Source organism: Dama dama, chromosome 31 (assembly GCF_033118175.1).
Source record: "Dama dama isolate Ldn47 chromosome 31, ASM3311817v1, whole genome shotgun sequence".
NCBI classification, from domain to species: Eukaryota; Metazoa; Chordata; class Mammalia; order Artiodactyla; family Cervidae; genus Dama; species Dama dama.
The window spans coordinates 46741717-46769453 of NC_083711.1; the positions used below are offsets into that span (position 1 = coordinate 46741717).

At 38.9% G+C, this 27737-nt stretch overlaps 1 protein-coding gene and 1 long non-coding RNA gene across 2 annotated transcripts in view; one reads left to right on the plus strand and one right to left on the minus strand.

Annotated features, from left to right (window-relative positions):
- DCBLD2 (discoidin, CUB and LCCL domain containing 2) overlaps positions 1-27737 on the minus strand; it is a 74132-nt gene that overhangs the window by 13894 nt on the left and 32501 nt on the right. The window contains exons 3-12 of the mRNA XM_061134056.1: positions 24958-25095; positions 11159-11210; positions 8798-8870; positions 8362-8495; positions 6720-6760; positions 5085-5300; positions 3898-4022; positions 1323-1473; positions 424-510; positions 152-277 (exon numbers count right to left, since the gene is read on the minus strand). Coding sequence (XP_060990039.1) covers positions 152-277; positions 424-510; positions 1323-1473; positions 3898-4022; positions 5085-5300; positions 6720-6760; positions 8362-8495; positions 8798-8870; positions 11159-11210; positions 24958-25095 — 1143 coding nt within the window. The remainder of the gene's footprint in view (positions 1-151; positions 278-423; positions 511-1322; positions 1474-3897; positions 4023-5084; positions 5301-6719; positions 6761-8361; positions 8496-8797; positions 8871-11158; positions 11211-24957; positions 25096-27737) is intronic.
- On the plus strand, positions 5308-7450 carry LOC133049989 (uncharacterized). The gene is made up of 2 exons (XR_009691507.1): positions 5308-6370; positions 7081-7450. It is a non-coding gene; the product is annotated as an uncharacterized LOC133049989 (long non-coding RNA).

The following is a 27737-nucleotide window of genomic DNA, read 5'->3' on the forward strand; positions in this document are numbered from 1 at the left end:
AGGTATGGAGCTGAACTTTTTGCTATACTTAAAAAAAGGTGGTGGTGGGGGGAAACCTTGAGGGTTTAAAAGCTGGAGATGTTCCTGAAAACTTGTTAAGAACAAAAAAATTCACTCCTATAAACAGGTATTAATTTTTGGGTTTGCATACCTTTGGTCACATTTGGAGTTACGGTAGTATTTTTGATTTCAGGAGTGGCAGTTGTCTGCTCTGTCTGTGTAGGAAAATCATTGCTACTTCGAGGTTGTAGTGGTTGAGTAAATTTGGGGGCACGACCTTGAAAGAAATTTTAAAAACTCTTTATTCTTTTATCTACACCAACTTGACTAAAATAGTTACTTTATAATGCTTTCAACATATTTATGGAAAATTATACCAAAAAACTAGGGAATACTGAATGCTCACTTTTAAAGGAGGCATACCTTTGGCTATTTTTGGAGGGGTTGTAGTGTTTCTGAGGTCATTGCTGCTCCGAGGAGGTGGAGGTTGAGTAAGTTTTGGAGGACGACCTTGAAAAATAGTTTAGAAAAGTTTCTACATTTTGCTTATAAAAATCATAGTTAAAAAATAGTAATTTTAAATGTGTTTAACATTTCCCACAGCACTTAGTTTTACACAGTAACTTTAAATCTAAGAGAAAGATGTCAGAATGATAAATGTAATCTGCAGTAAATGCACAAATATACTGAGATTTCTGAGTTTTTAAATAAGCAAATTGTCCGAAAAGAATCTTCTTAGGAAGGCGAATACCAGATGATATTGAAAGGATAGAGGATGTTGAAAGGATAAAGCTATAAAAATGTTGTCACAATATATATATACTTACTACTCATTCAACTCATTTAATAAATATTTATGGAGGGCCTACTATGTGTCAGGCACTATGGTAGTTTTTGGGGATATAACAGTAAACAAAGTATTAAAATATTACATAATTTTGATGGAACTTATGCCTACTTTTAATTTATTCAAAGTAAAATGTACTTAGGCTAAGATGACTGTTACAATCATCAGTGCTTAAATGATAGAAATATTCTACTACATGAGACCTGATTATAAATGATTAAGGCTGAGATTACATTTGGAAATCCAACTCTTTGTCTCATCAGTGATGCTTTTCTTCTTCCACCTGTAATTTTAGAAACCAGTTTGATACCTAATATGATAGTTAATAGGGATAACTATTTCTTTTTTAAAATCCCTTTAAGAAGATATGATAACCACAGGATAAGCACATTATTATTAGTATCTCAGAAAACAGCGAAGTCATTTTTAATTAATGCAGTGAAAACAAGATGCCTTAAACATATTGTTGAATTACCTTTCGGAATAAACTGACATCCAAGCAGTTCCATTTTCATGGCAATTTTCTGCTGCCATTGGGTAGGATTCACTCTAATAAAACGTGCAATAATTGGTGGCAAAAAGTTATTACGCACATCCTGGTGATAATCTTTGTTTCCTTGAAATATCTTTAAAAAACAACAAAAAATTGATACTTTACATCAACAGAGGCCAGGGCTAAACTGCTCCACTGAAACATGCTTTTGGGTTTTGCTCTGGGCCTTAAAAGAGCTCTGAAAAGTATGACAATAAGCATTAATTTGTATGAAAATTTGGAAAAACTATTAAGAAGCTGCACATTCCTCACAAAAATTTCAGAAAAGGAAATACTGAATATAAAAATCATTTTAAATGACTTAAACATAACAAAAGTTGAACGGTAATTTGAGGAGAAGGTTTTAACTGCAGTGCACAGTATATTGTATTAATAATTCCTGTGGAAACATCAGCCATTTAAATAAATTTATTTTTAAAGTAAAGCATAATTGAACATTTGAGGTCTTAGAGGAAATGCTTTACTGTGTACTTTTCATAATTTTTATGTCAATAAATTGAAAGTGAACACACTAATAAACATACGGATATATATCTCCACCTACTGGAGAAACTGTATAGATACAGTTCCCATTTCTCTGCCAGCAGAGATGGGGGAAGCCTCATAGACAAAGGATACTGGGTTGAGTTCTTAGAACAATACTGTCTCAGTAGTCGGGAAAGATGAGAACTAAAGCTGCTCAGGTCTTGCCTAACAACACAAACATGTAAGCCTTGAAAAGATCACATGATTTCCAAGTAACCTAACTGCATCCCAGAATAGCTGTGTGTGTCACAGCAGAAAAGCAGATCAGAACTGAGAAGCCAGACCCCTTCCTCATTTTACAGGTAAGACCTCTGACCCTATAGGTGGGGGTTTAGTCACTAACTCATGTCCAACTCTTTGCCACCCCATCGACTGTAGCCCACCAGGCTCCTCTGTCCATGGGCTTTCCCAGGCAAGAATACTGGAGTAGGTTGCCATTTCCTACTACAGGGATCTTCCCGAACCAGGAATTTAAAGAATGTATCCTGCGTCTCCTGCATTGGCAGGTAGATTCTTTCCCACTGAGCCACGTGGGAAGTCCCAACCTTGACGTCTAAACTCAGTGAAATTATCTTTCAAAAAAGAACCCAAAAATATTTTTTCAGAAATTTGTTAAGATGTTTTCAAAATATAACCATTGATAATACTTATGATTATAAAAATTATTCCACAAGTATAACAAGTATTACTATACAAATAAATACAGATGTGCTAACAGTAAAAAGTAGTCAAGTTTGGGGGCATTAAGCAGAAATAAGTTACATACAGAGACAATACTGTTATTTGCTTCAAGGGGTGGAGGCTCACTAAAGGTTAAGTTCATGTGATATCAAGTAGAAGAGAAGAAGGAAGGCCTTGAATAACAGCTGAAGAGTTTAGATCCAGATGAAAGACTAAAAGGAACCCCTGGAGTTTTTTGAACGGAGAGATAAGTGGCAAGTGAAAATATTAGCATACCATATATATGACAGAGAACTGATAGTATCATAAAATCAAAACAAAACTCACGGGGAGGTTTCACTGAAAAAAATGTGCTCATAATTCAATTCCAGATGAGAGGCATCCACCGTCCCTGGGGACAGGGACCGCTTGCGGTGGGTGGATCAAGACCGGGAGCCCAGGTGAAAGACACTGACCTCCAGCTGAGGGCCACCTCTGCTACTCTCTCTCTCTACCCCTTAGCCTCTGTTCTGGCACATTACAGCACTGTCGTTTTTTGGCTAACTGAAAAATAAGATAGGGAAATTCTCCAGGTAGGAAAAAAAATAGTTGTTTTTTTACAACAAACGTTGGTGAGGTGATCTTGAAATGATCTCTCAATAATATCCTATAATTTAACACCCTTCTGCCTTGTCCTCTGCACCCCCCTCAACTTGCCTAGAGAGCAGAAATCTAGGAACAAATTAGGATCTCCACCATTCTGTGGATTGATAAGAGAGGTTTTTTAAAGATAAGAAATTAATTAATTACAGTAAATAATGAATTACTTAAACAATTTAATTAATACTGGAAAAAGGAATCAAGAAAGTTCTTGCCCTTACAACCATCAAAAAGGACCCAGAAGCCCTGAGACTCTCCTAACCGTGTTAGAAGGAGAAGGCCAGTAACCGTGTGCGCTACGCTTAGTCCTTCAGTCGTCTGCGACTCTCTGTGACCCTGTGGACTACAGCCCTCCATGCTCCAGGCAAGAATACTGAGGGGATTCCTACGCCCTCCTCCAGGGGAGCTTCCCAACCCAGAGATCAAACTCAGGTCTCCCGCATGGTAGGTGGATTCCTGACCATCTGAGCCACCAGGGAAGCCCGGTAACCAACACTACCTAAAACAACCAGGAGAGGGCAGAGCAAAACCAAGTGATATTTAATTTTCAGTATCACATAGGAAGAGCTTCCGTGGCTCACTGCAGAGGCCACACCTACCCATCACCCACTTTTAAAAATGCTCGTTAGAAATACTTTAGTGATCATTTTACCTTATCCTGGTCCACACCAGGCTCTCTGTACACAGTCCACCTCTGCCCATCGGCACTGTACAAAATCTTGTAGGCCGATACGTAGTAATTGTGCTCCACCATGGTGGAGCCAGTAGTCACAATGCCTAGGAACAGGAAGGTCATTCATTAGAGCTCACAGTCGGATCCTTGAAGCTTGTTCATCACTGAAGCATTAACACCTAACATGTACTGTTCAAACAGTTTTGTCTATGGCACAGGACCATACCTAAGTGCCAGGTTTCATCCTAATAGGAACTGCTCCTTGGCTTCGTTCCCTTGGAGGGACAGGAAGAATTATGACCACATATAAGGAACGGACTATTGTATTTTGGCAGCCTGTACTCATGTCACTGCAAAATACTGCTCACTTACCAAAAGAGAATGCCTTCCTGGGGATGAATAAAGATTACTGGCATTATTTTTAGTACCAAAGCAAAATAAATCTTAACAAAATTATCTAAAGCAATCCTAACCAACTATTCTGGCCATTTGTTAAGTTGCTCTAAATAATTAAATTTATTCTCGTGGGATATTCTTATACATGTAGGATATTATTTGCAGCACTTAAAATGGACTCATTGAACACAAACTTCTCTTAATGACTCTTGTTGCTGTTTAGTCACTAAGTCGTGTCTGACTCTCTGTGACCCCAGGGACTGTATCCCTGCAGGCTCCTCTGTCCATGGGATTCTCCAGGCAAGAACACTGAAGTGGGTTGTCATTTCCTTCTCCACTTAATGACTGTAGGAGATGGTTATTTCAGATGCCTCAAGATCCCTTTACTCTAGTACTACCCTTAAAAAAAACTTACTACAATGAAAAGAAAAACCAATAAGAATCAAATACTAACTTCTCTCCTTTGCAATGCTTTATAAAACCTTCTTTGGTCATATTAACACCAGTAAACTAAACTTGGTGGCAGTGTAGTTGCTGAGTCGTGTGCGACTCCTGTGACCCCACGGACTGTAGGCTGCCAGGCTCCTCTGTCTGTGGCATTCTCTAGGCAAGAATACTGGTGTGGGTTGCCATTTCCTTCTCCAGAACTAAACTTAAAATCATATAATTAAATTGGCAGTGACCAAATTTTCTATGAAATTCTTACATGTCACCAGATTTTCAAATGAAATCAGCATTGTAAATCATCTAGAAACTTCTGTCTCTTTTACCTGTGATCTTCTTTTCCTTATTCAGATCTACTTGCAACCACTGATGCTCATCAGTGGCAAAAGCAGCCCAGGGAGGTCCCGGTTTTTTCAGCCTGGCCTTTTCGGGTTTCCAGCTGTTCTCCTGTCCCGTGTGGTCTGTCCACTCCAGCACAGAGGATGCTGTTATCTGAGCATCAGCAATCACGCCAGATTCCATGCCCAGCGTTCCATAACAACCTGAAACACAAATTTAGTTTCCAGACATAAACTCAGAAAGCTACACATACTTATTCATTGGAAACTCTGAATTGTACCTTTAATTAACATTCGCTGTGCTGACAATAGCCCGTACTAGAGGATTTCAAAAGCAGACAAATGCTTCCTGGGTCTGTCTTTGTGTTTCATCAGAGAACACACAGACGTATGTATTCACAGCAATGGATGTGAGTATGCTCAGCTGTGTCCGACTCTTTGCTACTCCATGGACTGTAGCCCGCCAGGCTCCTCTGTCCATGGAATTCTCCAGGCAAGAATACTGGAGTGGGTTGCTGTTTCCTCCTCCAGAGGTTCTTCCTGACACAGGGGTTGAACCTGCATCTCCTATATCTCCTGCATTGGCAGGCAGATTATTTACCACTGAGCCACCTGAGAAGCCCATTTACAGCAATGCCCACTAGTCACTGGCGACACCTTACCCTCTCCCTGGGACACCTTCCTCGGCGGGCAACAGGCTCCCCGACCTCCTCCAGGTGTTGCTCAGACGTCACCTTCTCCGTGAGGCCGGCCCCAACCCACTTCAAACTCCCAACCAGTCCCTGCGGCAGTGCCTGTCCTCGCTCCTTGCCTTATTTCCTATATCTTTTATAATGTTATAGACAGTACATTGTAAACATTCATTTACTTATCCACTGTTCATTGTCCATATCTCACTACCAGAATGGAAATTCTGCTCACTTTTGTTTCACTAGCACCAGAAGAGTGTCTGACAAATGAAAAAAGGCACTCATTATTTTCTGTTGATTAATTAATTTCTTCAGACATATTAAAAAAAAAATCCCTTTTACTTAGGAAACTTCCATGGTCACTTGATCATTTCTCTATTAATATAAAACCTCCAGTTTATTCTATTCATTAAATCATTAAGTATCTATTTTATCCTAAAGGAAATCAACCCTGAATTGATTTGGGAAGGACTGAATATTCATGGGAAGGACTGATGCTGACGCTCCAATAATATGGCCACCTGATGCGAAGAACTGACCCACTGGAAAAGACCCTGATGCAGGAGAAGATCGAAGGCAGGAGAAGTGAGTGACAGAGGATGGGATGGTTGGATGGCACCCCCAACTCAATGGGCAGGAGTGTGAGCAATCTGCAGGAGATGGTGGAGGCCAGAGAAACCTGGTGTGCTCCGGGCCCTGGGGTCACAAAGAGCTGGACACGACTGAGTGACTAAACAACAACTACAATCTATTTTTTCTCCTAGAGTTATTTGTGGTACTAAATGAGGAAGTGCAAAAAAAAGAACCCAAAAAACAAAAAAACCACAACAAAAAAACAAAACCTAGAAACTGGCAAAGTGCCTAACATACGGTGTTCAAAAAATAATGGCTATTATATAAATCATATAAGTTATGAAGTCCATGAGAGGCTTACCACTTGTCTTAAATGTAAAAAGACTTGTAGATAAGTGTCCCCTGAAAGAGAGAAAGGTTTTTTTGGTGACATTCATACAACACATGACTTCCTCATATTTGTCTTAGCAAAACTTTCTTGTTTTTATTTTACTAAGAATCGTCTATGGCTATATATTAGACAACTGCTATTGTTCCTAGCAAAAAAGTCACATTTCTAATTAAGCAGAACAACTTCTGAAATCAGCATAAATAATTTTGTCTTCAAGTATCTAGTGCCTAGTTTCATACATAATTATGCAAGTGTATCCATGCAACCTTTAATAAGTACGTATTCTATTTCTTTCTCATGAGATTAACATATTTCTAAAATGTTTCTACAGCAATTGCTTTTTTGGCCTATAAAACAAAAGGTGATCTTCTTGGAGAAAGAGGCTCAAGCTTCCAGGGGCAAACAGAAGAAAAGCTGACTACTAAGAAGAGACTGCATTTGTTATAGGAAATCAATGTTTCAGTGCTACAAGGTAGCATTGCATTTGGGTTTTGTAACTGGCAGGATAGGTGCCTGGGGAGAGCGCATGGGTGGGACAAGTGATTAGTTCACCACATGGCAGGTCAAGGGGCCCTGAGGAACTTGGAGGGATAAAACCATCTAAATCAGCAGTGTATACGTCTGCCTTCAGCACAACATTCAAACCATTACAAGTGGATGCGACTTGTCCTTTATTAAAAAAAAAAAAAAAGAAAAAGAAAGAACTCATGAAAAAGAAATTCTTTCTAAAAGTAGAACAGAGGAAAGGAATGAAACAACTTGCATAAAATCATCCAGAAGAAACCAGAGGGGAAAAGGTAGCTGACTCTATCTATAGCAGGGATGGACCAATGACAGTCCAGGCGTCGCCTGCTTTGTGTGATCAGAAAGCTTAGAATGGTTTTTACATGGTTAAAAAGTTGTGAGTAAGCGACAGAGATACTGGCTTTCTACAGTAAAACTCTCCACTGTCCTGAGTGTGGAGCTCTGGGCTTCTGAAGGAGACTGGCCCAGGACCTAAAGAGAAGCTGGTTTCAATTATACTGCAGGACCGGGCATGTCTGAGATGTAAGGTTTACAGACAGATCACCCATCCTATGTTTCTACTTGGGGTTTCAACTCCTCCCACTTTGGATACCTTGTTTAGATTTTGTGAAACAGTAGATCATCAATACAATGAAAACACATTCCTACAATATTCTCTCGGGATGGCAGGGATTCCTAACAGTATTATCTCTGATTTATGTCAAAATTTGACTTCTATTCAGTGTACTTCAATTATCTTAATCCATCTTGGGCCACACAGGCATCAGGAACAGAGTAGTTAGTTATGCCTTCTCATCTTTAAAATGAAGTAAAGATTTGGCCATAAACTTCCAGACTCATTCTGGGCTCTTTCTACGCTCAGAAAGAAGAAACAAATTACTCCCCCCAAATGACCACTGCCCTGTCAGCTGGAGAACAAGCGACCTTGGCTGTGCTCCTCGGCGCACTCAGACATCGGACACACACTTGAGTCCTTGTCGCACAAGCGTTATCTCATGAACACCATCACCAGCGATACTGTTCAGGCGTCATTCGGCCCTACCCCACCCCACGCAGCACATTTATTATAAACAGCACGTGTACTTACACCACGGACGTTACGTTGTTAGCCAGAGAGCTTTCATAGTACGGGATGCCCTTACTGATTACGACGCTGATCTGGCCGCCCAAAGTGTTTGACACGACGCCTGCATGCACACCGGCCATGCACAACGGGGAGGACTTCAGGAAGGAAAGAGACAAGATGAGGTCCACATTTTCTTTTGATAATTCATAAACAAGACACTTACACTTCCTCTAGAAATTATTTGATCTGGGCAGTTTTCTTAATAAAGATGGGGTAGATGACTGGTAATACAACATAGAATTGATTTGTAGCAGAAGAAAAAGAACAAAATACTACATATTACTAAAAAGAAATAATTGTCAGAAAATAAAAGTCACAATAAAGATACACAATAGGTTACACATCTGTCTATGAGAAGTTTTGGCATCACTTTAACTTAAGTCTACAGTCAACTTACATCTCTGTATCCATGAGGAATGGCTCCTGATATCTCAGCAAAGGGGAGCAGACAACCGGCTGGGCAGTACTTGCTGTGAAATAAAAACAAGTTAAATGGTATACATTGCTGTACTTTCTGGGGAAAAAAGCAAAAAATAACCTACCCTTTTTTAGTTCAATGTAAGTACCATAATCTCACCACCTTGAGAGAACCACCACTTCTAAAAGGTCCTTAAGACTTTCTTCCATCCATCTACACATGTCTTCACCCACAAATATACAAAAATCACCTCATATTCTACATGTTGATTTGATTATTTTATTTCATAATGAATGGCAGACATATTTCTGCTGTAAAAGCAATTCAAAATACTTAGTAGCTACATAATACTTGATTTTGTGGATGAACTATAATTTGTTTCACCCATCCTCTATTGATCAAATTTAAGGTGATTTTAAAAAAATGTTAGGCATTCATTCACTTACTCACTCATCCACCTACACACTCCACATATTTACATGTATGTATGTCTGTAACACTGTAAGTGCTGGGCTGAGCAAGGGGTGGGGTTCATGAAGGTCAACCAGACAAATGGTGGCGGTCCTCTCTGGGTGTATATGCCCACGGTAGGAGAAGTATTAAGTATTAAGCCAATACTTCATGAAACCAAAGGATGGGATTATGTTTCTGCTGTAAAGAAAAGGTACTCTGTGAAATAATCAGAAGGACTCTAACTTCACAAAAGTATTATGAACGTTTGACAAACCCCCTATGCGCCAAGCAGCATTCTGAGTTACACTCAGGTCATCCACGTAAAAACCCTACATGCTAGGTACCATCATTATCCTCATTTCACAGATGAAGACACCGAGGAGCTGTGTTTCCAGGTCACACAGCCGTGCCGAGGCGGCTGGGCTCCAGTTTCTGTGTTCACATGTGGGGCTCTGGCAACTGCCTCGGCCAGGGGATGGGGCTCTGAGGAAGCGAAGCCTCAGCAGGGAACCGGAGACCATCACTGGAGACAGTAGGGACATGCGCTCCAACCAGGAGAAACAGCCTCTCCCTGGGGCAGGGTGGCTCGTGTGGGTCTGGACCAAAGACAAACCATGCAGGCCGAGTGCGGTGAGAAAGGCGCGGCTAGTCTGAAAGAAGCCTGGAACAGGAGCCAGGGATCAGATCACACAGAAGCTGGGGGGTCTGTGGGGAGAAGACTTGGGGGTATATTTCTAAAAGAGGAAGTCATTAAAGGATTTTAATGGTGTCTACACATAACCTGATTGTGCTTTATTTTGCTTTTTGTTTTTTAAGTTCTTCTGGCTCCTGGAAAGAAAAGAGAGTGTAAGGAGCATGAGTGGAGGATAAGACACTGTTAGGTAGTCCAGGCAAGAGAGGATGGCAGTGTGCACTTGGGTGGTGAAGATGGAGCTGGTGCATGGGGGGTTCAAGACAGCTGACCCTCTGGGAGGGCTGCATGACACACAGTGACACCAGGATTACCTCTGCTGACCAGGATCCCCTGGAGGGCTGAAGAGCGCCCCCAGCTCACAGAGAGACTCACTCTTGAAGATAAAATGAACCCATTCTTGAAGATAAAATGAAGTTTCTTTGGGGAGTAGTAGCAAGCTGGGGGAAGTAAGTGAGATGGGTCTTTGAAGACGAGAATGAATTTACTAAGCAGCAAAGAGTAAAGTGATTCCAGACAAAAGTTCTGAGAGCTCAGAGCAGTATAAATAATCCAGAGACGTTTCAATGTAAGACTAGAAAAATGGCCTACAGACTATTTGTGAAAACCTGAAAACCAGGCTAAGGAGTAGGGATGGTGTTTTGTCATAGTAAGTTTTGAAATAATATTTCAAAGCAGAGGAGTGATAGAACACAGATTTTAGAAAATAACCTGGCAGAATGTGAATGGCAGAAAAAAGCCAGCAAGGTGAGAAACGGGAAACCAATTATGAGTTCATCCTAGTCCAGGCAAGAGTCAAGGGCGTAATGCAGGGAAATGATAGTAAAAATGCCACCGGGCTAAGAACAGAGAATTCTCCTCTAACAGCCTCAACTGTCTACCTAACTCTTTTTGAGCAAAAATAAACAGCTCTTCTATCTTTCCAAGGAGTTTTTACTAGATTTTGAAGACTGACTAGTTCTACTTTTAAAGTATATCCAAATTATATTTCCACTGTGGAGAAGATTCACATGCTACGAGTTAAGCAAAATTTAAACATGACAACTGAGTGGCTTTAAATAAGCTCTGATTTATTGATGTTTTAGAACAACGGTTATGAGTCATACAAAGTGCATTATATAATCAAGTGCATAAGATGAGGATGAAGTAAATGAACAGTGACATTTAAGGAAAAAAAGTCACAAATATAGTCATACCTGAACTCAGGTTCCAAAAAACTGGATGCAGTGTCTAAACAAGTAATTAGATCTAGAAAAACAAGCAAAAAAAAAAAACCTGATTCAATAAAAGTGGCTTTACTCTTGCAGAAACACCAACTGTTTTTCCAAACCCAAATCATATTGTTTTAAACTTCAAAATCTTAACAGCTGTCAAGGATGTACTTTAACTTTTTAAAAAGTTTTTGCTAATCACGATTTATTTCTGATTTTAAGTATCCTGATTTCTGGGGCTATGTCTACCCCGTACTAAATACTGTCACATCACCTCACAGAATCACATATCATACACATGGATGGTACACAGAAAAAGTATAATTTACAGCCCGGAAGTAGCTTCTATAATATACAGCTCCTGAAACAAAAAATGTTTCTTGTTATTACATGACTAAAAATGATCCTTTGCTGGTTACACATGAGGAACAGTAAGAAAAGAGAGGTGAGTTAGTTCCATGGCACTAACAATTGCTATTTAAAATCTGGTCCATGGGTAGGACCAGCAGCAGCGTCTTCTGGGGTGTTACTAGGAATTCACATTCTTGAACACCATCCATAGCTACAGAATCTCTGGGAGTGGGGCCCCGAAATTTGTTTTAGCAAGTCCTGCAGGTAATTCTAAAGCACACTCTGCAAAAGATGAAGCATAAAAGTTTTAACATTTTCTATCTCAAAATCAAATCTGTGTAAGAGCTAACCGTGTCCAATTAAGAACTAAGTCACATGCTGTGTGTAAGAGGCTTCTGGTTCAAACATTTCAGGGGTTTCCTTCAGCTCTTAAGACAGAGGGCAAAATTCTCAACATGGCCCGCAAGGTCCCACCTCAAGGAACAACATCTCAAGGTCTGGTTCTGTCCCCGTCTTGCCTTCTTGCCATATGAGCCTTCTTTCTGTGCCTCGGTGCTCTCTTGGCCAGGAAGGCTTTCCCACTATCCCTTCACCTGGCTGACCCTCTCCAGAGCTCAGCTCAACCATCACATCCTCTCAAAAGCTGTTCCTGATCTTTGCAAGTCCAACTGTGATAGCACATAGTAGGCACTTACAGGTTTTCTGGTTTAATGAATGGATGACTATATACATTCTCGCAGTCTTATGTAAGAAAGGTCTGTTGCAATTCTAGAGGTAGAAGCAACATCATCTTATGTGTAGAGACTAAGGCTGTTGGTCTCTATCTTTGTATCGTCAGCAACTACCAGAGCATACAGCGTTTCAAGAGGAGGCTTTCTACCAACATTTACTGAATAAATGGAAAAATAAATGTTTGACTGCTAACATGTTTGGCTAAGTCCAATCATAAGACTAACCCGCAGGAGGAAAACCTAGAAGACGGTCGTAAGCCAATCAAAAAGGTGAGATTTCACATACAATGTGAATGATGAGGTCACCCAAAACACTGACAGAAGTAATGCTTCACATGCTTCCCAGCACAATGCAGGGGTACAGATATCTGTTAAATCAGTAGAGAGCACAAAATAACCGAGTATTCTATTTTACAATTCTGAAGAAAAATTATGTATTTATTATCCAACTGCTATGTATCTTGAAGGAACTAGAGCATAATAACTGTTAAACTAACAGGAAAGTGGTATTTTGAGAGTGAGTATATGGATTAGTATTTACATACCAGAGGTACTTGAATAACGATTAAGTTGAATCTGTGTTTAAGGAGTTTGAGAGGATACATGCCTGGCTGGAGTTTAACGACCACCTGGTTGACTGACTGGGAAAAGCTGACAAATTGAATTACCTGCACTTTATAGCTATTCAAGGCAATCTTTACACAGCCTCAACAAGAAATTTATTTTCCACTTTCCTGCTCCACCAAGAGAGTTTCCAGCTTCTAAGATTAGCAAGTGAACTTCTAAGATTAATAGTCTGGGATGAAAAGGTACCTGTGTGGTCCAGCATGGTATTCAAGTCACAAGAAGACTGCCAGCTGGCCCTGTTAGCTTCAGGCCACATGCCAGGATGCTAGTCAACGATGGATATACTTGATCAAAGCTGGGCTTTATTATAGTAAAAGTCCATGCAGTGCTGAAAGTCCAGATTATGCTCAAATGTATGTAACTCACGTGATCTCACTCTCAAATTCCCTGGGGGCTCAAAAGAGCTCCCTAGGAGGAAAACATGAATTCAGAACAGAAAGCTATAAGCAGAGTCAAGAAAACAGACAAAGAAAGTCTGATTTAGAGATTTTGACCTTTACAACTGCACAAAGGCAAAGAAAATATCAATGAAGCAGAGAACTGGTAAGTTTTAAAATGTGTTTTTCTAGAAAGCATTTCCCAAGTAAAGAGCATTCCAGAAAATCACTATTACTCTAAGGCTCCTAGTTAATAAGTATGCAGCCTGGGCAAGATGAATACAGCTCAAAGAAAACCATCTGACTCAGGAAAGACTTCACATAGCAACGTAGGAAGTTATCATAATGAATGGAACAGAACTAGAACTGAGGGTCCAGAAATAAATCTTCAAACTTACAGTCAATTGATTCCAACAAGGGTGCCAAGACAACTTAAAGGGGGCAAAAATGTCTTAAAGAAATGGTGCTAGGACAGCTGGATATCCACATACAAAAGAAGGAAACGAAACCCCTATCTCAGATCATACACAGAAGTTAACTCAAGGTGGAGTCAAATTCAAGACCTCAAAATATAAAATACTTAGAAGGAAATATAGGCATAAATCTTAATTTTGCCTTAAGCAATGGCTTCTTAGACATGACACCAAAAACATAAGCAAATAAACTGATTTCACCAAAATTTGAAACTGTTATGCTTCAAAGAATGCTATCCTGAAAAAGAAAGATAAGTCAAAGAATAACAGAAAATATTTGTAAATCATGTATCTGGTAAGAATCTAGTATTCAGAATACACAAGGAATTGTTACAACTAGACACTAAAAAGAAAACTAAATTTTAAAAGGATCAAAGGATCTGAATAGACGTTTTTCCAATGAAGATATACCAAATGGCCAATAAGCACCTAAAAAGACATTCAACATGATTAGCTATCAGGGATATAAAAATAAAAATCACAGTAAGGTCTGACGCTGATAAATATGTACATATACATTCAGAGGTGGTTGACGGTTGTGAGGTTTGAGACAAAGAGTCAAAGATAACTTGAAGGCTTCTGAACTGTGCTAATTAAAGGTATGCATTCCAAGTACAGCATATGGGCAGTGGGTTTCCCAGGTGGCATAATGGTAAAAGAATCTGCCTGCCAATGCCGGAGATGCAAGAAGACGCGGGTTCCATCCTTGGGTTGGGAAGATCCCCTGGAGGAGGAAATGACAACCCACTCCAGTATTCTTGCCTGGAGAATCCCACGGACAGAGACTGGCAGGTTACAGTCCAAGGGGTCAGAAAGAGACTGACATGACTGAACACACATGCATAATCAGTTAAGTCCCTCAGTAATGTCCAACTCTGCGACCCCATGCACTGCAGCACACCAGGCATCCCTGTCCATCACCAACTTCCGAAGCTTGCTCAAACTTGTGTCCACTGAGTTGGTGGTGATGCCATCCAACCATCTCATCCTCTGTTCTGTCCTTCTCCTCCTGCCTTCAATCTTTCCCAGCATCAGGGTCTTTTCGAATGAGTCAGTTCTTCACACCAGGTGGCTAAAGTACTGGAGCTTCAGCTTCAGCATCAGTCCTTCCAATGAATATTCAGAACTGATTTCCTTTAGGATTGACTGCTTTGATCCTTGCAGTCCAAGGGACTCTCAATTCTTCTTCAACACCAGAGTTCAAAATTATCAATTAAAAAAAAAGTATCAATTCTTTAGTGCTCAGCTTTCTATATGGTCCAACTCTCACATTCACATACGACTAATGGAAAACCCACAGCATTGCCTAGGGACCTTTGCTGGCAAAGTAATGTCTCTGCTTTTTAATATGCTGTCTAGGTTGGTCATAGCTTTTCTTCCAAGGAGCAAGTGTCTCTTAATTTCATGGCTGTAGTCACCATCTGCAGTGATTTTGGAGCCCCCCAAAATAAAGTCTGCCACTGTTTTCAGTGTTTCCCCATCTATTTGCCATGAAGTGATGGGGCTGGATGTCATGATCTCTGTATTTCGAATGTTGAGTTTTAAGCCAGCTTTTTCACTCTCTTCTTTCACTTTCATCAAGAGGCTCTTTAGTTCTTCACTCTCTGCCATAAGGGTAATGTCATCTGCATTTCTGAGGTTATTGATATTTCTTCTGGCAATCTTGATTCCAACCTGTGCTTCATCCAGCTCGGCATTTTGCATGATGTACTCTGCATATAAGTTAAATAAGCAGGGTGACAATATACAGCCTTGATGTACTCCTTTTTCAATTTGGAACCAGCCTGTTGTTCGATGTCTGGTTCTGACTGTTGCTTCTTGACCTGCATACAGATTTCTCAGGAGGCAGGTCAGGTGGTCTGGTATTGCCATCTCTTGAAGAATTTTCCACAGTTTGCTGTGATCCACACAGTCAAAGGCTTTGGCTATCAATAAGTGGAAGCAGACATTTTTTTCTTGAATTCTCTTGCTTTTTTGATGATCCAGCAGATGTTGGCAATTTGATGTCTGGTTCCTCTGCCTTTTCTAAATTCAGCTTGAACATCTGGAAGTTCACAGTTCATGTAGTGTTTTGATGTCTAGCTTGGAGAATTCTGAGCATTACTTTGCTAGCATGTGAGATGAGTGTAGTTGTGCAGTAGTTTGAACATTCTCTGGCGTTGTTTTTCTTTGGGATTGGAATGAAAATTGACCTTTTCCAGTCCTGCAGCTACTGTTGGGCTTTCCAAGTTTGCTGGCATATTGAGTGCAGCACTTTCACAGCATCATCTCTGAGAATTTGAAAAAGCTCAATGGGAATTCCATCACCTCCTCTAGCTTTGTTCGTGGTGATGCTTCCTAAGACCTACTTGATTTCACATTCCAGCATGTCTGGCTCTTGGAGAGTGATCACACCACCATGGTTATCTGGGTCATGAAGATCTTTTTTGTATAGTTCCTCTGTGTATTCTTGACACCTCGTCTTAATATCTTCTGCTTCTATTAGGTCCATAGCATTTCTGTCCTTTATTGAGCCCATCTTTGCATGAAATGTTCCCTTGGTATCTTTAATTTTCTTGAAGAGGCCTCTAGTCTTTCCCATTCTATTGTTTTCCTCTATTTCTTTGCACAGATCACTTAGGAAGGCTTTCTTATCTCTCCTTGCTATTCTTTGGAACTCTCCATTCAGATGGGTATATCTTTCCTTTTCCCCATTGCCTTTCGCTTCTCTTCTTTTCTCAGCTATCTGTAAGGCTTTCTCAGACAACCATTTTGCCTTTTTGCATTTCTTCCTCTTGGGAATGGTCTTGATCACTGCCTCCTGTATAGTGTCACGAACCACCATCCATAGTTCTTCAGGCACTCTATCAGATCTAATCCCTGGAATCTATTTGTCACTTTCACTGTATAGTCATAAGGTATTCAATTTAGGTCATACCTGAATGGTCTAGTGGTTTTCCCTACTTTCTTCAATTTAAGTCTAAATTTGGCAATAAGGAATTCATGATCTGAGCCACAATCAGCTCCTGGCCTTGTTTTTGCTGACTGTACAGAGCTTCTTCATCTTTGACTGAAAACAACATAATCAATTTGATTTTGGTATTGACCTTCTGGTGATATCCATGTGTAGAGTCGTCCCTGGTGTTGTTGGAACAGTGTGTTGGCTCTGGCCAATGCGTTCTCTTGGCAGAACTCTGTTAGCCTTTGCCTGCTTCATCTTGTACTCCAAGGCCAAATGTGACTGTTACTCCAGGTATCTCTTGTGTCCATGGGGTCACAAAGAGTCAGACACAACTGAGTACACACACGTAACAGTTAGGCAATAATGATTGTAAGAAGAAGCACTAATAAAGCACTCATTGTCATATCAATTATGCTGGATCCACTTTACCATGTCTGACAACACCAGGAAATCAGTAGCATGTTCACAGTGAACAGCAGGATATAATTCACTCTGTTCGCTAAGAGCTTCTGCATGGGAATTTTTTTTTTTTTGTAATTTTAATCCTTAATACATACAAAAGAATATTTGTAACATACATATTACTACACAAAACACCAAACATCTGGCGTACTTCATCTTGGTGCTCTGGACAACAGAGGAGCAGCAGTAGCAAGGAGGATGTCCACAGGGATTCTTCCAAAGCCCACGGCACTCAATCCCTCTTTTCCTTGCAGGGCCCAAGGATGGGTGGGGTCTACAGGGCAGACTCTACACTGGTCTTAGCAGCAGGGTCCACCCCGAAGTGAGTGTGATCATAATGTCTACACGGACAGCTGCTGTAACATCTGCCTTCCTTAACCTCAGAAGGCTTTACAGAGGAGGAGAGGGTCAGTGGAGTTTTGAAGGGAAGATAATGTGATTGTGAGGAAGAGCATGAGAAAATTAAAAAAAAAAAATAAAAAGGTGAGCCAATATTCAATAACAGGATGACAGATTCTGGGTTTTCTTAACAAAGACATCAACATCAGATTTCCTAAGACAGCTCTGACTTAGTTGGCAATATCACTATGAGCCACAATTGATATCCTATGCACAGGCCTTTCTTTAAGTACAATTAAAATTTTCCCAATACATAATAACTGAATAGGCTTGGGAGCTTCATAATTATTTCATGAAATATTTTTTAAAAACATGATATCTAATGCTAATCCACATAAAATACTATGAAAATATGATAAATATTTTATAAGTTCATATACAATAAAAATATCAGCATATTGGTTACCAACTTAGAAATATTTTTGATTGACAGCACTGGTTATTCCTGAGACTACAGACTGTGAAAGAGATTTAGATTTTCCTCCAATTAATAGTCAGCTTTGTGATCTTGAATATATTGGAAAAGACTCTCAGCGGTGTTAGTATCTATCACAAGAGTATAATGTGAACTACATTAGCTGCAGGGTATAAGTTTTGTCCACTTGAAGCCATTTACTCCTGAGGGAAGGGATACTTGACTGCCTGTATTTATTCTAACTCAAGAATGCATGGAGTAGGAAATGGTAACTCACTCCAGTATTCTTGCCTGGGAAATCCCATGAACAGAGGAGCCTGGCATGGGGTCACAAAGAGTTGGACATGACTGATTGACTAACACTTTCACTTTTCTTTCAACAAAGCATAAAGCACTATAACTAATTATATTTATTTACCAAAAGGAAGAAAATACATGAAGTAAGACAATGTAGACCTACAGATTCTCCTCCTTTATTTGCTCTGAAACTCTTTTAAATAACAAACCCCCCAGAGCCTGAAGGGACATGACACCATGCTTTCCAACTCTCACTCTGTCAGCAACCTTGCATTGTAGGTGTACAGTCAGTCACTTCATTCAAGAGCTACAGTACCAGGGACAAGGTTCACCTTTCTACTAGATTCTCGTGTCAGTGTTATTGTGTGACCTTGGGCATGATTCCTTCTTTCCACAATAGGAACCTGGCACTGATTTGTACAATCTGCAATGCAGTGTCAGGGAAATTTACATGTATCATAAAATGTAATTTATCATGATTGAGAGTCTGACATTAGTAACTAATATTTACTAAGTGGGAGATAACTCATGTAGTATTTTACATCTAATTTCCTTTAGCATACTGAGAGTAGAGTAAATCTTAAGTTTCTCCTAGAAAGATTATTAATACATCACCATCTATGGAAGCTGAGTCCACAACAGGAGCTCAGGGAAAATTTTCTCAGATGGAAATATTAAAAAAAAAAAAAAAAAAGTTTTTAAACAGACAATGTAGGCATGGCTCAGCTGCCTAAGCAGTAAGTGATACAGTTGAATAGACCACAAACTACTTATGGATAAATCAAATCCTCTTCACACCTAAATGCCTCTATACTAAAAAATGAATTATAAGACATATTAAAAGACATTATAAGACATGTTAAAATAACATAAGACATTGTATATTAAAATATAAAAGACATTTAAAATATTAAAAATTATAAGACATTAAAATTCTTTTGTAATCTAGTATCGAGGACACTCATAATATCTAGTAAGAGTAGTAGTGAATGAATTTGTCCCCTGGATGGCACAAGTCAGCACAAATACATACGCAGCCCCTTCAAAGCACTTCTAACTTACTAAAAAGAAAAAAAAACAAAAACAAAACCCAAACCACCTAGAAAACACTTAAAATCATCAAGGTGCTCTTCAGGTTATCTGTCAGCTTGAAATAAACTTTATCTTACAAAGATAAACTGCCTCTTTGGGTTACACCATCTTAACAAACTAATTCTGTTTATAAATGCTCTTTCTCTGCGAAACTGGTAAAAACTTTATTCATCAGCACCTTTGTTCTACAAACTGACAACAAAATACATGTATTTTTCTGCATGTGTACACACAAACACCATGCACACTGATTTGTGTACAAGGACAAAGTTTAAAATATGCATGTAAATTGAGACTTCATTAATGAAATCTTACTGAATAGTTTAAAAGTTTTAAACTGCTTGCCAGATACAACAGAAACTAGGTACACAACAGAAAAACTAAAAACAGAAACGCAGCTAACACAGTCCTCAAAACAGAAAGGATCCTATAAAATTACTGTGCAGTTAAGGTAGCAAACAATCCAAGGAATTCATGCTCTATTTTCAAAACCAAAAAGATGCCAAGCAGGGAAAAAAAAACAACAACAACCAGTTACAGAAATCTGGACTCTGTTAGAAAGGAGCTCTCTATTCTGCCCCTATGTTTTATTTATAAGTTAATACAATCTGATGTAAGATGGAAGAAATGGAAAATATCTGAAAAAAAAAAATGTAGTTAAAGAATGTAGCAATTAAAACTTTTTATACAATTGCTGTTAATTCTAAAAATAATCTAACATATAGCAACAATAACCCTGTCAAGTGGGAATATTTGCCAGGCTCAGCTGTTCCCAAGCCTTACGCACACTGTCATCAGATTCAAAGGTGTTGGCGGACAATGAATAAACAAGTGTTTATGAATTCCACTTAGGGAATATGTTAATATATCTTCACTGGATTACTTTATTTCACATGAAATTTTAAACTAGCTCCTGTTTCTTTCTAAGAAAAAAAAAAAAAAAAGGCAAACTTTGACCACTATAAAACTCTGGATTGATGAAATCTGAAGTAATAAGCTTTAACATTACTTTTTAAGTGATAATTCACGTTCTAAAAAAGGAATATCAGAATATCACTTTTCAGCTGGCCATGTACCTAGATATGTGTACACACAGAGTCACACACACAGACAGCTAATTGATGGCACATAACAAAGAGAGGCTGCCTTAAAAGACCTGAAGTTATTGATGCAAATGTGGATGTCTTCTGAGCTCATTATTCAGTAACTAAAATTACCTAAAAAATTATTGCCCAGAGTCATCCCAGAAATGTTGAGCTTTACTTAGAAACCAGCTAATGTTGAACAGATTCAAAACTAGGAATTGAGAGCACTCATCTATAAAATTTATTTTATTTTCAAGTCCTGTGGTAAATGTTGTTTTTTACATTTACATTTTAGGATAAAAATGTCAGCATCATTTATCATTCTGGATTAAAAGATCTAAGTGCATCTGGACCTGTGCAAGGCTGGCTGTGCCTCTCTCGGTAAGACCAGCAGTAATAAGGAGTTCTCTCTACAGAACTTCTAACCCCAGGATACCTCAGAATCCACGAACATCTTCAACTGTCAGAAAAGGAAAAAGTGTTAGTTGCTCAGTCATGTCTGACTCTTTGCAACCCCATGGACTGTAGCCTGCCAGGCTCCTCTGTCCATGGACTCCTCCAGGCCAGAATACTGGAGTGGGTTGCCATTTCCTTCTCCAGGGGATCTTGTAGACCTGGGATTGAAACCTGGTCTCCTGCATTGCAGGCAGATTCTTTACTGCCTGAGCAACCAGGGAATCCCTTCAACTGTCAGATAAGAATTTCAATTTCAGAAAGTCTAGTTCAATCCCTAGGTTGGGACGATCCCCTGGAAGACGAAATGGCAACCCACTCCAGTATTCTTGCCTGGAGAATCCCATGGACAGAGGAGACTGGAGGGCTACAGTCCATAGGGTTGCAAAGAGTCGAACATGACTGAAGTGACTTAACATACATGCCAAGTCAGAGTAGAACCACCAATCTTCTAATTATCACTGAAGTGCTGATTCATATATTTTTCCGTCTTTCTATGTTACTCAGTGGAAACAGGGAAACTTCCTTTCATTGGTAGATAAAATCTTTCAAACAATGACATTTACAGGTGAAAATTAAAAGTGGTAACTGGTAATGGGAAAGACTGGAAACTTCTGCTGAAAGATTTTAAAAATAACAAAGAGGAATAAGACCACAAAGTTATAAAAATTAGACCCTGAAGGGAAGAGGACACCAGGTGCAGAGCCCAACACACCACAGCAACTCAGCGCCTTACCCAAGAGGCTTCTTTGTGTCCAGAGCCTCTTACTTCAACATGAACTTGTGCAGACTGAATACTAACTCTTTGAAATGTTTCCCTGGAAAAGACACGCCTGGTTCAAAAGTCTTTAAAAAGAATTAGATTAGAATCTGGCCTAATCCCGGAGCTACTTTTATAACATGCATCGTATGCATGCATGCTAAATCACTTCCTTCTAGGCTGACTCTTTGTGACCCCATGGACTACAGCCTGCCAGGCTCCTCTGTCCATGGGATTCTCTAGGCAAGAATACTGGAATGGGTTGCCATGCCCTCCTGCAGGGGATCTTCCCAAACAAGATCTCTTAATTTGATCATCTCTGATCCAGAGTCCTCTGAACAGCCTTTTAACTGGCCTCCTTACAATTATTTTTCCTTCTCTTTGGTCCATTCTTTACAGATCAAGGAAATGCAAAAACATAAATCCAATCATATCACTCCTCTGCTCTAATAGCTTCCATGCAATTTTTTTTTTTGGATAAAACTCTAACCCTTACATCTGCCACAAGGTCCTGAATAACGTGACGGACTTTCTATTCATTCACTTCACCTCAGCTGAGCTGGCTGTTTCTCCAGTTCCTTCAAAGTTCCTTCCCCCACTAAGGCCTTTGCATCTGCTGTTCTCCCTACAGTGTTTGTCCTTGTTTGTCTGGAATCTCCAATTAATCCTTTGGTTCTGGGCTCAGGAGTGGTTTCTTCAAGAGAGCTTTAATCTTCATCTATCTCCTACTACCCGTACCCTCTGGCCTCTTATTGTTTGAATGTTTCCTTCATCACGCTTATTGTAACTGCAATTAAACAACCACATGTCTAATGCCTTTTTCCAACCCTGTACTGCAAATCCTATGAAGGTGTGATTGCCTCTGTCTCATTTACTGCTGTCTTCCCAGTGCCAGGAATATGGCAGGAAAAAAGGCACTAAAGGGAATATAATTTTGCAATGGGCTCCTGTAAGAAGTAACGAAAAGTAATCTGTCTCATACAAAATCATGACTCTATCAATAACATATCACACTATAACATTAACAAGTCTTTGTGACACTTTAACACATGAGGAAGCCAGTAAAGCAAGGTTTTCACCACTTTTGCATTCCCAAATACTCTCAACCTTCAACCAGGTTATCAAGCTGGGACATGTGATGTTCCTTGAAAATATTCATGGAATTCAGTGTGGCAGCTAGGTTTCCTGGATGGAAACAAACTGAGACTCTAAACCAAAGCCAACCAGCCTTCAAATGAACAAGTCATTACAAGAAATTATGTCTGAAAGGCCACCCAAGAAGAAGTAATATGAGATTCAACCAGTGCTCTCTTGAATTTAGCCAATTCACTTCAAATAAAACAAATGCTTGATGGATGGGCAAGAACGCACAAAAAACATTAAGAAAAAGTCCAGGAGTGAGCTGTGAAATGAGGATTTCCCAAGATGATTATGACTTTGGACACTGCTACTATAAAGAAGTTCCAGATTACGGTGGATATTTCAAAAATTCTTTGGAACTGAAGATTCATCTAAAATAGTGACACAGCTATTTGAAGTTTAGCACAGATGTATACACGTCTACAAGACACTGTTTCTGGTATCTGAGAGGACTGGAAGTTCTTAAGAAACTCTAACGTAGGACATTCAGGTCCCTTTGGATCAAAAGCTCCGTAATTTAAATATCCAATGTAAGAAACTTTTTTTTTTTTTTTAAAGAGGAGATACTTATTTTCCAGAAACTTTTAATTCAATGAATAACAGAGAAAGGGGAAAACAGGAAAATGCAGAATAAATAATTTAAACTGACCCTGCGACAAGAAACTTAAGGAGAATAAGCAGCTAATTATCTTCTATCCTCTCACCCAATAACCCAAGACTTTCACAAAGTAAAACTGAAAAGGATAGGAAGCTTATCATTTCACTCTGTTTTCCACCTTACTCTCTTGATAGTGGGAGGGTGGACAGTGGGAAAAAACGAGATACGTGTTTGTACAGTAGTGAAAGGGTGAAACTAACATGTTTTCTGCCTACTGTGATGTGGGCCTAAAACACTAAACATACATTATTAGATTTAGTCCTCACAACTAACCCACTTGCAGATGAAGCTCACCGCGGTGACATGACCGGTCAGAGGTCCCCTGGCTGGTACCTGGCACAAGACAAGCTCTGATTCCAGATGCCCAGTGCCCCTTCTACAACACCCCACTGCCTTAGTCTCCTTGTTCTGTCAAATACATTAACTGTTTATTTAGCACAACATTTCCAGCTCATTTCTTCCCATTATTCCATTCAAATGAGCTTTCTTTTTCACTCTGAGGGATTCTATCACACCTTTTCCCATAGCTTAGAGATTAAGGGGAAGCAGACCTTCCTTTACACACAGCCGCTCCCCTCTCTTATCCTCTTAATGCAACTTTTAATGAGGCACAGAGTGTATCTCAAACCCACCGCAGCCGAGAAGGAACAGCTGGCACTGCCCTGAATCATTCCCAGGCCCATTCATTCCCAGACATTCTCACACCAAGGAGGTTCTCAACAATTTTCTCATTTACACAACATAAAGTAGAGGCTAATTTTTAATTTTAAATGGCCAACCTAGTTAAGTCATTGTTGACTATCAAAATAATTATCAATTTTCTACTTTAAATGATTTCTTTCATATGCCCTTGTATTAATAAAATTAAAAAAATTTTTCTCACCACAAGAACCCAATGGCAGAGGGGAATGAACGAATGCTACAGTGACCAAAACTTGGGAGAGATTTCATTCAAGTCCTGCATTTTAGCTTATAGAGATTTGAGTTAATTTTCCATTCTATTCCACTTAATAGTCTTGTTTTTAATTCCCCCTTCATATTGTAAACATCAACAATTTAGAAAACATCTCATGCTTATTTTGCAGTGTCTCAGAGAGCACTTTCCCCATTACCCCTGATGGTATGCAACACGCTTCTTAGGAAAGAATGGTAATATGGTTTTTAACACAGTAAGATGAAGCGGTAACCTGTGGATAATAAAGCTTTAAATTGATCATTTCAGCAACTGACAGATTTTTTAAAAGTTATTGCTTGTGCTCCAATCTTATAAAAGTGGAAAAATCAGTATTTCTTATGCTAAGGAAAGGTAAGTATACAAAAGAACTTTATGAAAAGTTAATATACTTAATTTTTAAAATTCTGAAACTGATTTAATTTTATTTGTCAGATTTATGTATGTGTTATAAACTGTTCAACCTTCCTACGCTATTCCAATCTCAGATAACAGGTACTCAAAGAAAATACTGCATTTCTGTTTTCAGAATTTGTAAAACGTGAGAATCATCATATAAGGTGAAAATTACCTTGCTTTTCTATAATTGAGTATGAAGCCAAAAATCCTCGTCCAGAAACGTGAATTCCACTCATGAACAGCACTGTGATTTCATTGCTTTTTGATTCAATTGAATGGTTCATTTGCAACCCCAGACCACAGTATTTGCCTAGGATGAAAGAAAAGCAGATATTTGGTATGATTCATAAAATCAACATTATTTACGATGTAGGTAACAGAATCATAATAGTACACCAAGCTGAACAAACTAGGTATTACATTAATCTAAAATGATGACTAGAATATTACTCTGGAAAGAAAAACAAAAAACAAAAAAACAGCAAGTAATAAACTGTTCATATGACTCAAAGGGAAAAACAGTGTATTCAGACATCACTGACTTATAATGACTCAATTCCCTGTGAAACACAAGTGACAAGGAATTAAAACAGTGACAAGGAATTAAAAAAAAATAACTTAAAGTATTTCATGTAGGCAAGTGGCTCATAAATGAACCAATGGTTAATCAGTGGTATTCTTAACATGTTTCCCATAGGGTGCCCCTAGATTCCTGAGCACAGGGACCCCTCCAAACTTTTACAGATCTTCTCAAGTTTTCTTCCAATAATTGTTAGACTTCTGTCAACCCCTTCTGTCATGTTCAGTCCCACAGTTTTAACTATGACATGACCATTCACATTCACGCCTCTATATAGCCTTTTCCTTGAACTTCAGAAGCATATATCTAACTGCCTAGCAACTTTTACTCTTTAAGGTCTAACAGACATGTGAAAAATAACAGATCTTCCCTCAGAACAGATCTAAGTTTATTAAGATAAAAGGGAAGAAAAGAAAATAATTGAAAGAAAAGATATTGCACCAACAACTAATAAAAATAAAAATGAGTTTTCTTATGCACAAGGTAACTTTAACAAATTCTGAATAAAAAGTTCTAAAAATACTTTAAGTTGAGCCGTATCACTTTACGGGCTTCCCTCGTAGCTCAGTTGGGAAAGAATCTGCCTGCAACGCAGGAGACCCGGGTTCAGTTCCTGGGTCAGGAAGATCCCCTGGGGAAGGAAATGGCAACCCGCTCCAGTATTCTTGCCTGGAGCCTGGTGGGCTACAGTCCATGGGGTCGCAAGAGTCGGACACGACTTAGTGACTAAGCCACCACCAAATCACTTTAACGAGAGTAATGTGTACTTCCCATAGACATCATTTTCAAAGACTATACATTATCATGTGAGTAGAAAATGCTAAATAATTCACCTCTATCACCACCACCACCCAAACCAGAACTGGTAAGGGAGCTAAGGTCACAAGGTTGATATACAGAAGTCAATTGTGAAAAATAACCTAATCAAAATGGACAGAAGACCTAAACAGGCATTTCTCTAAAGAAGACATTCCGATGGCCAACAGGCACATGAAAAGATGCTCAACACTGCTAATTACTAGAGAAATGAGGTATCATCTCACACCTTTGATGCCATCATCAAAATTCTACAAATAATAAATGTTGGAGAGGGCGTGAAGAAAAGGGAACTCGCCTATATTGCTGATGGGAATGTAAACTGGTGTAGCTGCTATGGAAAACGGTAAAATAAAGCTATCGTACGATCCAGCAATCCCACTCCTGGTAATATATCCATAAAAGACAAAAACTCTAACTTGAAAAGACATGTGTACCCACCCCCGCCCCGTGTTCACAAAGCACTATTTATAACAATCAAGATACAGAAGCAATCTAACTATCCATCAACAAATGAAAGGATAAAAGAAAGATGTGGTATATATACATATATATATATACATATACATGCACATATACATACATATATATATACACACACACAGACATACATAATGGAATATTACTCAGCCATAAAAAGCAAAACATTGCCATTTGCAGCAACATAGATGGACCTAGAGAACTAAGTCAAACAAAGACAAATCTATGATATCATTTATACAGGGAATCTAAAAAATAATACAAATGAATTCATTACAAAATGGACTCACAGACACAGTAAACAAACTTATGGTTACCAAACGGGGGAGAGAGAGGTGGGGAGGGACAAATTACTATGTTTAAAAGGGACTCAGTAATATCACTAAGAATGGATTTGCCTTTCCTTCTAAAGAAGGAAAGATTAGGACTACTTAGTCATTGCTCATTTTGATTTCAAGGGAAAGTAGCTATTTCAGCATTATTTTGTTCATGACTAAATGACAGATCCAGTATCTGCACATTTTAAGATGAATAAGGTTCATGTGAGAAAATGGACCTTGAGATCTTTATCTTCCTTCACACAGTCACAAAGAACTATCTGGATGGATTGAGGGTTTAAAGGTGCAGAAGGGAAAAATTAAAAGCATTTAAAGGCAAACCCTGAGAACATCTTCATAACCTGTAAGAGGGCAAAGATTTTAAAAGAGAATGCAAAAGTATTAATACTAATCATGAAAAAAAATTAATGTGAATGTTAAAATTAAGTTAAAATTAATGTTTGCTTATCAAAAGATACCAATATAAAGGAACAAAAAGAAAAGCTATAGAAAGAGAGAATATTTGTAACATTTATATCTAAAAAGAACCCATAACCAGAATATATAAAAGAACCCCTACAAATAAAATAATCATCCAATAGAAAAAATGCATTAAAAACTTCAAGATTCTTCACAAAAGATATTCAATGGCTAATAAACACATGAAGAGAGAACAATATCATTAGCCATTAGATAAGGCAAAGCTACAACATGATATCAGTTCATACACACTAGAAGTGTGATAAAAGAAAAAAATAG